The sequence below is a fragment of the Eucyclogobius newberryi genome, unplaced genomic scaffold (assembly GCF_026437365.1).
Source record: "Eucyclogobius newberryi isolate DKJ021-1_F unplaced genomic scaffold, fEucNew1.0.hap1 SCAF_10, whole genome shotgun sequence".
NCBI lineage: Eukaryota > Metazoa > Chordata > Actinopteri > Gobiiformes > Gobiidae > Eucyclogobius > Eucyclogobius newberryi.
Window position 1 is genome coordinate 24,281,767 of NW_027315724.1, and position 14,293 is coordinate 24,296,059.

The 14,293-nt window shown below is 39.8% G+C and overlaps 1 protein-coding gene across 2 annotated transcripts in view; it reads left to right on the forward strand.

Annotated features, from left to right (window-relative positions):
* The first annotated feature begins 575 nt into the window (after nt 1–575).
* The window catches only part of LOC140378976 (neprilysin-like), a 56,246-nt gene continuing 42,528 nt past the window's right edge, over nt 576–14,293 (forward strand). The window contains exons 1-4 of one of the 2 annotated variants that reach the window (XM_072464152.1): nt 576–787; nt 3,623–3,799; nt 6,273–6,308; nt 7,587–7,748. In XM_072464152.1, coding sequence (XP_072320253.1) covers nt 745–787; nt 3,623–3,799; nt 6,273–6,308; nt 7,587–7,748 — 418 coding nt within the window. In that variant the 5' untranslated portion in view covers nt 576–744. Of the gene's footprint in view, nt 788–2,488; nt 2,723–3,622; nt 3,800–6,272; nt 6,309–7,586; nt 7,749–14,293 lie in introns of those variants that run through there. The other variant, XM_072464153.1, reaches the window with a different exon arrangement.

Genomic DNA, 14,293 nt, shown 5'->3' on the forward strand with positions numbered 1-14,293 from the left:
GCGCATTTTCAATGGAATGTTGTTTATTTATGATATAAACCTCATATTTCTCTTTACTAACTGCCACTTGACTATGATAAATATTTAATCCCACCACATTAAGCAATGATTTGGAAAAAAGATGAGAAACTGTCATATGCACTTTAACTTTTCACTATCTGGTTGACATCCACCGTAACATCTCAAAGTTTTGTGCGCGCGCTTGAGCATCGTTTTATCCCATAAGTCACCCCGGGCTCAGTGAGTCTTTTCCCGGACGGTCACCTGCGTCTGCCGCCTCCTTAGCCTCGTTTGACAGCTCCAGTGGCTGCCAGGGTCACTCCGAAACGCCGCCCTTGCGCGCAGAGAGCGACACCGCACAGGCTACTGTACGTGGTCACTTAACTCTGCGTTTCCATGGAGCGTCTCCTCTTTCCTCCAGGATCGTTCACTCTGCGCCAAACACCAGGGTCCGGCGGGACGAGGCGCGCGCTGTCCCCGGTGGATGTGGTACTGTAGTTAACGCATGTGTGTGTGAGTGAGAGAGAAAGTGCGTGCGCGCGCGCGTGTGTGTGTGTGTGTGTGGGTCTGCGCTCCTAGAATAGAAAGGGAAGAAGAGGGAAGAGGAGAGAGGCGGCTCGCTGCGTGTCCTGCTCACATTCAGGGGGAAGAGCAAACATCATCTGGAGAGGGATCCGCACGGCACTTTGCACTTTCCCTTCCCCTCCGTGCATTTCGTGGATGGCCGCGTGATCATTGGATGTGATGCCCTTATACATCATCGATCGAAAATTCCCCGACACATCTGGTAAGTCGGGTTTTTTTTTTTTTTTTGGTTGCACTGTACATTTTCCCTCTGCGATCTGTGGCGAGCCTGATGCGGTGCGTGTGCGTGCGTTCGCTCCTGAGCGCGGGTGAGTGCGCGTTTTCTTTTGCCTGTGCGTGTGCGCGTCAGCCGGCTCGACGACACATGGCCCGCCAGCGTGCACCAGTTGCTCAAGACGTCCCCCTCGGAGTTTGACATGCAACAGGAGATGAAATGCTGGCGCCGAGTGGAGGGTGCGTCCCAATGGGTGCAGTTTGGACCTAGATTGTCTCTTGATTAAACTGTACGTGTCAGATTCCAAACTGTTGGAGGGATTGACTTTGGCGTGCGGATGCTGACGGGCTTTAAACAAAGAGATTTTTAGAGATAGTGAGGACTAAGCAGGAGGAATCAGTTCTTGGACAGCTGCTTTGATATAAAATGTTCCCCACAGAGAGCTTTGCCAGGCTGGCTTGTGCAACTCCTGAGCCAGAGAAGGTGTTATTTTAAGTGAAACTAGGCCAGACTTCAGGAGTTCTCTTTACTCAGTTGGTTCCTTGGCGTATTCACATGTAAGAAATACATAGACGTGTTGACTGGACCAAACAAACCCTATATAATTGTGTGCTGTGTGGTCACAGTTTCACTAAAGTGGATGGAGGAATGGAAAGATGTTAATATATGTGAGAGTGAGTCAGAGCAGCAACAGCATCATCATCATCATCATCATCATCAGCCTAAAAGCACAAACCTTTCTGTTCTATAAAATGACATTGATTGAAAACCAGAACTCAATAATCAAAAAGTCCATTTTGCTTCAGTTAAACCATTTACTCCTTTTCAGTTCTTCCCCTCCATCTGAGAATTGAGAGTTGTTTTTGGGCATAAGGTCTAAATTGGGTGTCATGGTGATGGAGAGTGTGTGGCGATAAATGGATTAAAGTCCGATCATTATTAGAAAATAATAATAAACAGTATCAATAAAAGCACTTCCATGGGCTCATATGTGATACAGATAATTCTTCCTGTCTTACAATATAATCCCTGTAAATAGATTGTAAACAAACTGTTGTGGGGCTGATCCGGGCTGTGTACAGAACAAACAGCCTGTGTGAGCGATAAGAGATTAAGAAGGACATCAAGTCAGGGGCTCTTTCAGATTGGAACATGTCTCAGCGCACTGAGGAGCAAGTCATTTCAAATGATTTAGAGCTTCTTACTATTCTGGTCTCATTCCTTCAGCACATTCCAGCTACACTCCATCTTTATGTCCTCTCTTTTCATTTTTTATATAACTTTCTTGACGGTGCATTTTTTGGCAGGGATTACGATAAATAAATGTAATATACAGTCACCAGATGGTTTTACTGGAGAAATGGCTCTGTCATAAACTGGCGGTGCTTTAAAATATCACTTGTCAGTCCATTACAGTAGTTATTCAAAAGCCACATGGTATGATATAAATGTAATTTAGTAAAATGGTTAAATTGGACCTACATACATAATAAACAAGGCTACTACATGCAGTTCTTACCATATGAGTCACTTATAAACTCTGTAAATGTGTGCAAAGTAATGGTTGTAAATGACATAAACAAGGTGCTGACATGAAGCTGTCGTAGCAAAAGAGTGGTCAGAAGAAAAGTGTAGGGGGTGCAAAGTCTATGCCCCCCCTCCATCCCAGAGAACCTCCCATCTGCACAGCGCCTCATGACACGGGCTTGTAAATGTGTGAGTGTGTGTGGCTAGTGCGCACCGTCGGAGGGGATTAAGGATTAATTGCCTTCAGAGATAGACTTAACTGCTTGTTACATGAACTTTGTAAAGTTTCCACTTGGCTCCGAAGGGGAAAACAACAGTAGTGTGTAGAGAGGAGCAGAGCAGAGGGCATTCTGCGAGAGATCCTCACAAGTGTCAGAAGTGCAGTGCCACTCGAGGGTAAGGAGTCACTCTTCTTTCAAACTTTGTTTTGTCTTTTCCCACCGACTTCTTTACAACTTACTCCAAACTGTCAAAGATGAGGGCATGATTCACTGAGGCTTTTTCCTAATATATGGACATTTATGGTCTTCAAATTGTAATTCACGTTTATTATGTGGCTGTAATTTATCCAACAACATCTCATATGGATAAAAGCAAACTCAGTTCAAGTTTTTGAAAGTTGCAGTTGCACCACTCATGTAAAACTGAATTACTACTGCAAGTAGTAATTAATTAATTGTTACTTTGAGGTGATTTAGCAAGGTGATGCAGACGTTGAAACTGTTACTACACTGTTTATTGGGGTGAAAAAGTGCCAGAGGTGGTACATGTGACCATAAAGTAGAATTAGACTGGATACTTTTAAAATGGATGTTTTTTTTTTTTGTTTGTTTTTCCCTATTTAAGATTCTGTCTTGTTTTGTCTCTGATCTTATCAAACATGTTTTGTTCCTGTCAGTTGAGATCTGTTTTAATCTGTTATACATATCGCAAAGTCTGTTTTTTGGAGGAAATTACATCTAAATCTTTTTTTCCATTTCCATTTTTTCCTCTGCGTTCGTGCGTTTTAATCAGTTAACAATGATACTTGGAAAGATGGGGTGTATTTTATGACAAAATGACTGTTCTCCAACAGATGGCATTTCCAAAGAGGCACAAACATAAACCAGCAAAGTGAGATTGTTTTTGGCCTAAGCTGCAGTTCCAGATGTAAAACTAGCTATCAATACCTCATTACAGACAACCCCTGCATTCATTCCACTCCATTGACAGTACCGGCCTTCTCATCATCTGGATTTGAATAAGTGATGACTCCACTCCAAACAAAATGAATAAAAATGTCTTGTTGTGCCCCAGGTGAGTTCACACAGCTGGCCACAGACGGAGCAGAGCTGAAGATGACGGAGAACAACCCCCCCAAACTGGCCAAGAAGCAGCGCTGGACCTCTCTGGAGATTGGACTCACTACTATTGTGTCACTGCTGTTCATAGTCATTGTGTCTCTCATCATACTCTTTGCAACGCACAAGAATGGTGAGTGCTAATCCCCAGTGTTGTGCAATGACGTTCTCCAAAAAATGTTCCTCAATATTCCGACTGAGTGGCAGAATCATGGACGTTTTTTCTTTGCTTTTGGCTAATTGATGACTGAAAGTAGTTTCTCCGTTGTTGGATCGACTGGGCAAAGTTAGCTAGCTTGCTAACAGCAGTTGGAGATTTAGGACACAGTCATTTTCCTCAACAAACTCACAAAGACTCAGATACATCTTATTTAATTAGTTCAACTGTGTGTGATCAGAAAGTCTGCATCAGTGATAAACTTGGGCAGAGCTGCAGTGTTCCTGGTTTTCGACAACTGTTTACTTGAATTTCATTTTCTTGGAGTAGGTACAAACTTAATATTTAACAAAGATGTGGTCCTTTAATATGCTGTTAGACTTCTGCAGCTTTTTCACGTTTTAAATGTGTTTTGAGTTTTTACAGGAGAAAATGCCATTACTCAACTTTGACTCTCTTGCATTTTTGCCAATCACTGTTAAAACTCAGAATGCTGCAACTTTCCACCTCTTTTATTAAGTTGAAGTGAGTTTCCTGTCAAACGATGTAAACTTTACGCATGACTGCTTTTCAGTAGCACAAAAACAAATAAAAATGTACTTGAGTTATGGTTTTGAAACATATTTTCACTTAGAAAATGTACTTATGTTGTTAAAGTATGAGAATCTTGCTAGTCTCTACCACGAGGTAAAAAGCGGATAACCCCAGCATAACCAATCTGTAAGTTAAGTTATTTATTCTCTTGATCTCCTCCTGCTGAGGTGTAGGTGATAAAATTGTAAATCATGAGACATGAGTTCACTTTCAAAGCAGTGCAAATGTGCAGCCACTGAAACAGCCAGGAAAAATGCAAAGCGCAAAGGTCCTTTTGTGTTTTTCACTTTTTACGACGGCACGTCCCTCAAAGTGCTGTTTTCACACATCTTTGACTTGGGCTTAATATATGAAAGAATGTGTACGGCTGCTCTAAATGTCAGTGCTTATTATGACGAATGGGTGTTTGAAAATGCAAGCCATAAAATCGAACAGGACTCCTCCGAAACCTCCTGCCACTCACCACAGGAAACACTTTTCACTCACATCATATGAGCGTAACTCATCTGCTCCTACGCAGTGTAGTAGACTGGTTAGGTTGATGATAAAATGTGTTAATATACGGTATATACTAGCCATATACATAAATAAAACCTGAACAATATAGATTTTTACTTAAAGGTACACTATGTAACTTTTGAGGCACGGGGTCTGCCTCCTGTTTGTCTACGTGGAGATGTTATTGCTTTGCCTTTGTTCCACAGTATGAAACTATCTGGTCTATCTTGCATTTGTTCAATTACAGTTTTTATTGCTCAAAAATACCTTGAAAAACATTCTAAACTGTAACTTTGCCTGCTCGTCTCCATGGAGATTGGTCAGTTTAACTAGTTGGCTGACCCTCCAACAGAAAGGTCACACGGTGCACCTTTAACTGAAGTTATTTATTTGAAGGTTTTGACTTCAAAAACTTTGAGTAAACATATAAATAAAACTTAACAGGAAACATAAGTTATTGATTTAGTCGCCACTTTTGACCAAGTTCACTGCATTTGACTCCGTTATAAGTTTCAAAATGTGTGTGAAAGGCTTATTTTTATTCTAAATGCATGTTTTTGAATGGGTACTTCAATACTTTCAATTAAGTAGTTTATTCCATGTAATATTTTTTATTTAAGTATTTATTTTCTCCTGTATCTGTACTTTAAGCAACACAAAACATCATGTCTTCCACCACTGCTTAGTAGTAGGTAATAGTTAATAGTAGAAGCAGCAAAGCATAAAAGCATAATATTGTTCAATAAACTAGTTAAATCGTAAACGGCATTTTACCTGTATCTGTGTAATGTTTCAACAAATTGTAATTTGATTTAGAGTGAATGATTCGCATTAATAATGGTCTAGTTGGAGTGGTTTTATAGTGGCAGTACAAAGCAGAAATAGCTTAGTAACAGCAATCAAGCAAGGTAATATGAAATAAACAGAGCATGCCTTTGTTAATACACAGATATTACTAGGAGCATAGGACGAACATGCATAGGTCAATGTAATTATCTGTAATCACACATAGAAAAGTGACTCTGTTCTTGTTCTGTGCTAATGTTTGCTCTGTCTGTCAGGGTTATTAACAGCCCTTAATGAGCGCGCTTAGACTCGAGTGGGCACCGTAATATGGATGTCATGTGCAGCCACAGCCACGCGCTATCAGAGGTGTTCTCTCAGTTTACTCTGGGGTATGTGCCCATTCCAGCTTGTGTTTAATATATTCTTTAACACTTTAATTATTCCCGGAGATGAACAAGCAGCACTTGGCGCCTGTTAACCGAGTGTGAGCAAAAACAAAGAACGCCACAAGAAGAAGGACAGGAGGGGTGCTAAAACTCTGACAGTAATGGTTTCTTTTGTGTTTCTTCAGATGAGATATGCACCACTGCAGACTGCACACAATCAGGTAAGCCTCGCGTTCATATGCGTGTGCTTTTATTGTTTCAGTTTGAAAGGCTTTGGCGTTTCCAGCGAGGGGCGGAATGGCAGGATTTGAACGCTGCCAATGGCCTGGGACTTAAGATGTGTTGAGGGAGAGAAGAGAAAAACACATCAATAGTAAATATGCCATAGCTGAATAAAAATAGTCACCACTGCTGCATTGTTGTCCCAAATGAGTATGAAGAGTGTGAATGGGTGTGGCCGGTTTTCCTAGGTCACCTGCCCTGGCAAAACTTCGAATTTAAATTGTGGTTTGTTTTGTTTTTGCTGGGATCAATTATGATTTAACTTAGCATTAGCATTGTTTAATTGCGCTATTAAACTCAAGTATGTTTCATTATTCATCCATATACCGTACAACTCTACAGACCTTCGATTGTAGGGCCTTCAGTCTCTGCAGAGGATAAAACAAACAAGTGTTCCTCTAATTGGATCTATAATTCTGCTGCACTCCTTGGATGACCACCACCACTATATACTAGATGTCAGTCGAAGTCGCCAATGGCTGACTATTTCCCTGGTATATTTAAATTACACGTACTCCTTTCAGTCTTTCACAGAAGGCTACCGGTAGTTCATTAGTACTATTGTCAATTAGAGTTGACTCTCTGACAACATATGCCAATTAATTTCCCCAGAGTTTGGAATGAGCGCTGTCCTAGTTCAGTCAGATTTGACGGACAGGCTTGTCACAGGAGATCGCTGGGCTGCCGAATGTAATTTAATTGCAGCCCTGAAAAGTTAACACACCTCCCGCAGCTATGCCTCGCACAGACCAATTACTGCTATTTTACTCTTCCACGCACTGAAAATGACTGCGTATTTGGATCACTTAGAGAGCTGGCCTTTTTATGAAACACCTGGCAAGATCGTAATGTACATTTACAGTTCAGGTTGAATTTCTTTAACGTATTGCTAACTGTGCAAATCATACAAATTTGATGTTACTGCTTCTTATCCCCTCGGCCTTTTCCCTTTCCTGAGGTCCAACTGCTAATGACCTAGCATCTTGTGTGATTTGAACTTGATCAGATTTGTCATGAATATCAACCTAGACATCCACGTTCTGCTAACAATACAGTTATGATTCTCAATCGTGTTCAAATGACAGTGGTAAACAATCATTTTGGCACAATATATGATCAAATTTAACTTGAATCTTGCACAATACTCCTTCAGACCAAGATCGTCACTCAAGACTGTAGCAGTTCATTTTAACAATGTATTTGTTCTGTTCATTCAGCTTCACGGCTGCTCGAAAACATGGACGCAACAGTGGACCCGTGTGACAACTTCTACCAGTATGCCTGCGGTGGCTGGCTAAAGAAGAACATCATCCCAGAAACCACATCAAGATACAGCACCTTCGATATCTTGCGGGACGAGCTGGAGGTCATCCTGAAAGGTCAGACACAACTCAATTGCTATAATACATTAATATATTTGCTATTACTGTGTTACTGGTTGAGAAGTGGGAGGGTTTTTAGCGTGCAGTGTAGATTCCTAAGAAGACAGCTTGACTCTCTCAAATTAGAGTTTAAGAGGATGGTCTGAGACTGGGGTCTATAGATATTCCAGATGTCACGAGCGTTTGGCCGCAGCTCTGCCATGTGAGCCAAGTTTGTCAACATAGCGGTCACTAATGCTGTATGTGGCCAAATGGCAAGTGGAGGACATCAATTAAAATAGTATTTAAGGAGGTACTTGATCTTTTTCTATTTGTGGCCCACTTCCCTAGAGACTGGTAAACATTACGATAAACAAATGTTGATCTGTATCAGAAGTGCAAAATAACCTATTTTGACACAATTTACTAATTTTTTTAGGTAGATTTATAAAATTCACATCATAATCTTATTTCCTCAGCGTAGTGGTTAATTGGTGTACAGTATTATGCCTTAAAGCTGTACTATATACCTTCTCAATCAAGGGTAGCCACCTGATGTTATTACTGTACTTTTCTAGCATGTTCCACAATATGGCCTGAAACATATCAGGTTTTAAGCCATATCAGTGACAAGTCAGATCTATTGAGAGGCGAGCTAGCACAGTATGAAAGCATGATTTTAAAGGATGGCTTGGGACCTGTAATTGCCGTCGTACTCACATGCAATAATATCACATTCATGTGCATATAACTGATGAAAAAAGAGTGTTTATTTTACCATTATTATTAGTCTTATCTTGTCTTACGCTAGCTGTTTTTTATTTTATTTTTATTTTATTTCTATCGTTATTTATTCCCCCCCTCCATTCCTTATTAGAAAGTGAGAGGTTTTGTCTATAGGAGTTTTTGTTTATAAGAGTTTTTGTTTATAAGAGTTCTTCTATTAAGAGCATTTTTTAAACTTCCTATAAGTTATCTGTCCTTTTCCTCTGTATCTACCTGCGTTGCAACAATGGAATTTCCCCATGTATCTTATTTTAATTGAATAAATGCAAGTTGGATTTCAAGCCATACATGGAACCTTCTGGCTAAAAGCAATGGTCATTTTCATGGAGACAAGCAAGTGGCCAACCCTCCACCAGAAAAGTTACACCTTTATGTAGTTGATTTTGAATGACTTAAGTTCAATTCTCTAATATATGTTCTTATTTCGTACCTTTACGTTGCACATTTTTTAGGTAACTGTATTCTCCCACCTTTTTCTTATCTATAGAGTTCCACTGTTACAAAGTCAGCGCAGATAGGCTTTGGGATGGAGCGTGTTATTCAGACAGGAACAGGACACAGAGCCTTATCCTCAAAGTGAGTGAAAGAACTCCAGGTTGAAAGTACGGGCTGTCTGCTCCTGTGCACCGATAACTCGCACTAGTTGAACTTTATCTCCAAAAGATTGGCATTCGTTCTCCTCTCCTCCCTTTTCGGAACACTGATGACATCCGCAATTTATCTCCATCTGACGCGTGAACAGATTTTGATAAATATATCCTGCCGAATTCCGCAGCCGTTTTTGGTCATGGTAATTATATTAGAGTGTTATTGAAATTTTCACCCTTCACTGGTGAGTCGTAGATTTTTCAGGTCTACTCTTGCTCCTGTTCTGTGGTCTCCATCTCGACCGCGTTGGCCATAAAACTCACACACAGGAGGAAAAAGTAAAGTCAACATTGCTCAACCCACTATCATTTTAGGTATTCTGTTACGGCCACTGCTTTTACGTACATAGCATGTCCGTGTGCAAGTGTGTGGTATCGTTTGCCATTGTTGATTTTGTGCTGCTTTGCCCTTCAGTGATATTTGCTACCTGTCGAAGAATTCAGACTTGTGTCGGCATTTTGAGGCATATTGCTTTTTCTGAAGTCTTGCCTCAGTTGATTTATTTATGACTGAAGCAGAGATGATTATCTCTATTTCTATTTCAATACTTCAAGTAATGTTATTCACAATACTACAAGAAAATTAGTATTTGATTAAATGTTTCTACAACCACAACTATTTTTGACAAGCTACTACTACAATTTACAACCACAGCAAATACCAGTAGTAATATTGCAAATTGTAGCATTGGACAAAACTTTTTTTGTTACCATGAATTTCTAAAGTTTAAATGAGCTGAAGGACGGTTCACAATTTGCCGTTTTACCTGTTTTTTGGTTAATATATTTGTAATAACTGGACCTGAAACAAAAATGCCACGAAGCTCAGAACTTCTCAGTCAGTATAAATCCTTTTCACAATAGCTTCAGAAATTTGTGACATTTTTCAACTCCAATTGAAAGAAATTTAAGCCATACAACTAACATGACAAGTTTGTGGAGCCAGTCCCTGAAAAACAATGATAAGTGGATCATAAGCTTGGATCTTTATTGTAAATTCTAGTGTGTGATCAGGACAATATTATGGAAGAATTGTCAAGCACAGATTCCAGTTCCATTCAAAGCACATTGTGATTTACTGTCAAAGTATCAGTTCAAGTATTTGAACATAAAAGCTCTTCAAAAAACAGCATTCTCTCATTTCCTCAAAGCATCTGAATCAGCAGTGATGTTGCAACCAGTGAACAGCTACGGCCGAACTGGAAAGCAAGCTGAGCGTGTACTTTGACTGCAGTTCAGTTGCAGTGCACTGCCCTAACACGTCACCCTTGAACCGTGGGCTCTAATGGACAGATCCTCTTCCTGTCAACACCTGGAGGGCCCAAACACCTGGACGCCCGAGCACTATATGAGGCGGGCCATAAAGGCGTGTAAATGTCTGTAGGCTCGCGGCGACTTATAAATGCCTCGCATAGTTTCTCCAGCCACTGTAAAAGAGCCGTAAATGAATTGTAATGAGGAGAGAGTTAGGTGCAAGATCGAAGACACTGCAGGTGAATTTAGGAGAGCAAAGAATGCATCAAAAGAACAAGTTATTATGTTATTCAAATCCAGACATTATTTCAATCGAAAATTTCCCCTCAAAATTCCTACTGAGCGGCAGAATCGGTTTATGTCAACATACGTCACATGTCAATAATATAATTAATTGTGGCTGTTTGGTGACATATTATTTCTATGAGAAGCGACAAGTGTTCACCCTTTTCTACTTTGCCTATGTCGCCTTTTTATTTACGCAAAAATGCTTCACAAATGTTGGGTGAAAGGTGTAGTTTCCCCCCCCATCTAACCTCTCACAGCGCAGTCAGTGCAGATATCGGGGCATCTGAGAGACTTTCCTCTGATGGCACACAAATCAAAGTATGCATTAAAAGCTCAAATTCACATAAAACTGTAACAAACACTTGCAGCACTATTACCATTCGCACGGGAAGTTTCAGTCACTTACACGCCATGTTTCAGTTGCTTGAAGATCATTGGCATTGGCATTTTATGCATAACACGCTGCAACAAGCGACAAAAATGATAATAGAGTAGTTTATGCAGATTTCCTTTGTTCCATTTGTTTACATCAGGATTAGAAGATGGCTGTGGGTGGCGCAGAGGTCACATGTCTGGCATCAGCCGAATATGGGCAGCACAACCAACTGACAAAATGTGTTGATTAGCTTTTATCAGCCTATTTATCTTCTGTGGACCTACTGTTTTGCTGAAATTAACATTATACAGCACATTCAAAAATAGTTTCTCTGTTTGTGCAGCGCTTCGAGGAAAGTGTTTACTTGATTTTCTTTTTTTTTTAAATGTCAGGTATAGATCAAACCTATTTAGCAGAGTTGTACATCTTTATATTTGTTATTAGACTGTAGCAGCTTGTAAAATGTTAATAGCCTTGACTCTCGCATATATTTGCTACTCACTACTGAAATCCAGAATGTTGTGATGTCCCCTGCATAACCTCTAGAGAAGTGAAATTTAAATGTACTATGTGGCGTTTCCGATGGCGGGTTGTCTGCTTGTCGCTATAGAGAAGTTATTGCTTTGCCAGGAATGTTTCACAGACAAGCAGCAGATTACGAGTGGTGAGAGTTAAAACCAAACTTAGGAACATTCTTCATAGAGATCGATCTGTTTTATGCCATTCCATGGAAAGTTTGAGGCAAAGTAAGAACATCTTTATGGAGACAAGCAGGTGAGGACCCTTCCAAGTCAGGTCTGTGGAGAGACAAAGACGCATGTTTGACACGTTTGTTGTGTGCAGTAAAATCCCTGTATTGAAGTAAATGCCTTTATTTCTGTATATATTATTTACATGTATTCAAATATCAAGGGTTTTTATTGCTGAATCATAAGTTGTAAAACAGGTTTTTACTGTGGAGCTTGTCTCCATGGAGATGGCAGGTTTTGTCTAATTATTACTTTGTTTAGTAAGACTGTATGTGGGGTGACTAGTGTCCTTGTCATGTGGCAGTTTATGAAGAAAATTTGAAAAATGAAATGACCGATACAGGAATACAGGAGTAGTAGTAGTAGTAGCGCATGTATATAACGCATATTTAATTCAGAACCTAACAGCTGTTCCTCCAACCAAAGTGGTCTCTGCTCCCTCGACTGCTCTTCTCATTTAGTTACTTGTTATTAGCTCTCGAGAAGTGACAATGTTGCTGAGCAAGAAATACAATTTCTGGACTTTTCAGCTGCAGGAGAGAGAGAGAGTCCACAATTCTATGAAAAAGAATTGTTGGGAAAGTCTTGGATTGGAGGCATCTTGAGAAAAGCCCGACATGGTTGAGACTGTGCACCAGCAGCTGGGCGACAAAGCCAACCGAATATGACTTTGCACATGAATTTATATTCATATTCGGTTGATGCCAGACATGTGACACTTTTTCAGATAGTTTAATTATTTCAAACAAAATAAAGTTGCTATCAAATATTGATATTTGTCAAATCATAACTAACTTAAATTGTGTAATGTACATGAATTTTGCCTCGTTTACAGTATAGTTGCTAGGTAACAGTTGTGGCATAACCTATGTCATCTGCTCGTCGTCAATTGGATAGGCAATATCTTTCGTATAATCATAAATATCATAATTTTCACTAAGTTTAGGTTCAATGTGTAGTCTAACCTGTCACTTAAATGACATTATGTGAAACATTTTAGGCAAAGCAATCTGTTCTTTAAAGGGTCAAGTAGGTGCCGGACCCGCCACCTGAAGAGTTACATTGTGTACCTTAAAGTAAAACATGTATTTGTACAAACACTGCTTAATTCATAACTCTTACCACCCTGACAGTCTAGCAGAGAGTTGCTTATGTAGTTTAAGTGGAGTAAATCTCAAAGTTAAGCACTAAAGAGTGGTCCTCCGTCCTCAGGTGTCGCATACTTGCCCAATTGACTGTGGGTTTTTTGATTAACCAGGGTAACCACAGAAAGAATAATGAAAGGAGCCAGCTCAAAGTGCAGTAACATTGAAAAACAAAGGCACAGTGTTCAGAATGTGGGTACAGTCTCGTCTATAAATGAGTGCTTGAGGTGAGACAGGACGGGACATCTGAAGACAAAGAACAATATGAAATTGAGAGAAGCTTTGAGGATGGGTCAGGAAATGTGAAACAGTATGTGGTCGCCATCTGCAGAGTGCACCGGGATATACATTTTAAACCTGCCTTTTTTTTCTGGCTTGTTACATCAAAAGACACACCATTAGGACACAAACAAAACACAGTTGACTTTGCTTTCCTCAAAATAACTTTGAAAATCATACTTCAAGAGATTTTATAAAGATATCAAAACAGACATCCACGGCCAAATGTAATAGTATTAATATTAAGTGAGATTGTCTGCGCCAACACAAATAAACTGAATAAAACGCCTGAATTTAATATGTTTTTGGATGTCCCTGGGACATCCACCGCTGACCTCGTCAAAACTTATCTGTCCTCGTAAATTTTTATACTAAACATTATAATAAAACCCTTACTCTTTATGCATTCTTTCATTTTACTGAAGCAGCGTGTGTAGGTTTGCCTTGCGCACTGTGGGTGGTCGTAGAGTGTGCAAAATTGACTGCCTATATTATGTAGCACTCTTCACAAGCTGTGAATGGTCCCCATGTTAAAACGACATCAGTCCAACAACAGCATCGTACTGAAGGCTGAAGCCTGTCCTTGTCACCATGAGCATGAGAAAGGTGCAGTTTTCCCAAGGGTAATATTGTATAAAATTGAATGAAAATAAGATTGAGATATAATAAGATTGTGTTAAACTATAGTTAGACTAATGGAAATGACCTTGTCACAAACACTATAATTGTTTTTGTGGCCCCACATAAGGTAGAAGTAGGGGTCCTAGTTGTAAACCTCTGCAAAAAATAATGTATAAATCACTGTGGATGGAGATAGCTGTTGTTGTCGTGAGTGTGATAAAGTTAATGTCAGAATAAAGCAAAAACAAACACTCACAAAGAGTTTCAACTTAATATGTTTGTTTTCAAATCTGATGTCCTCTGAAAGCCCTTAGCAATAATAGAAGAAAGCTGTGTATCATATCCCACAGTGCACAAAATGTCTGGACAGGCAGTGAAGGATAAAATTGGCAAAAACAAAAAGAGGAACTTGAGTTCT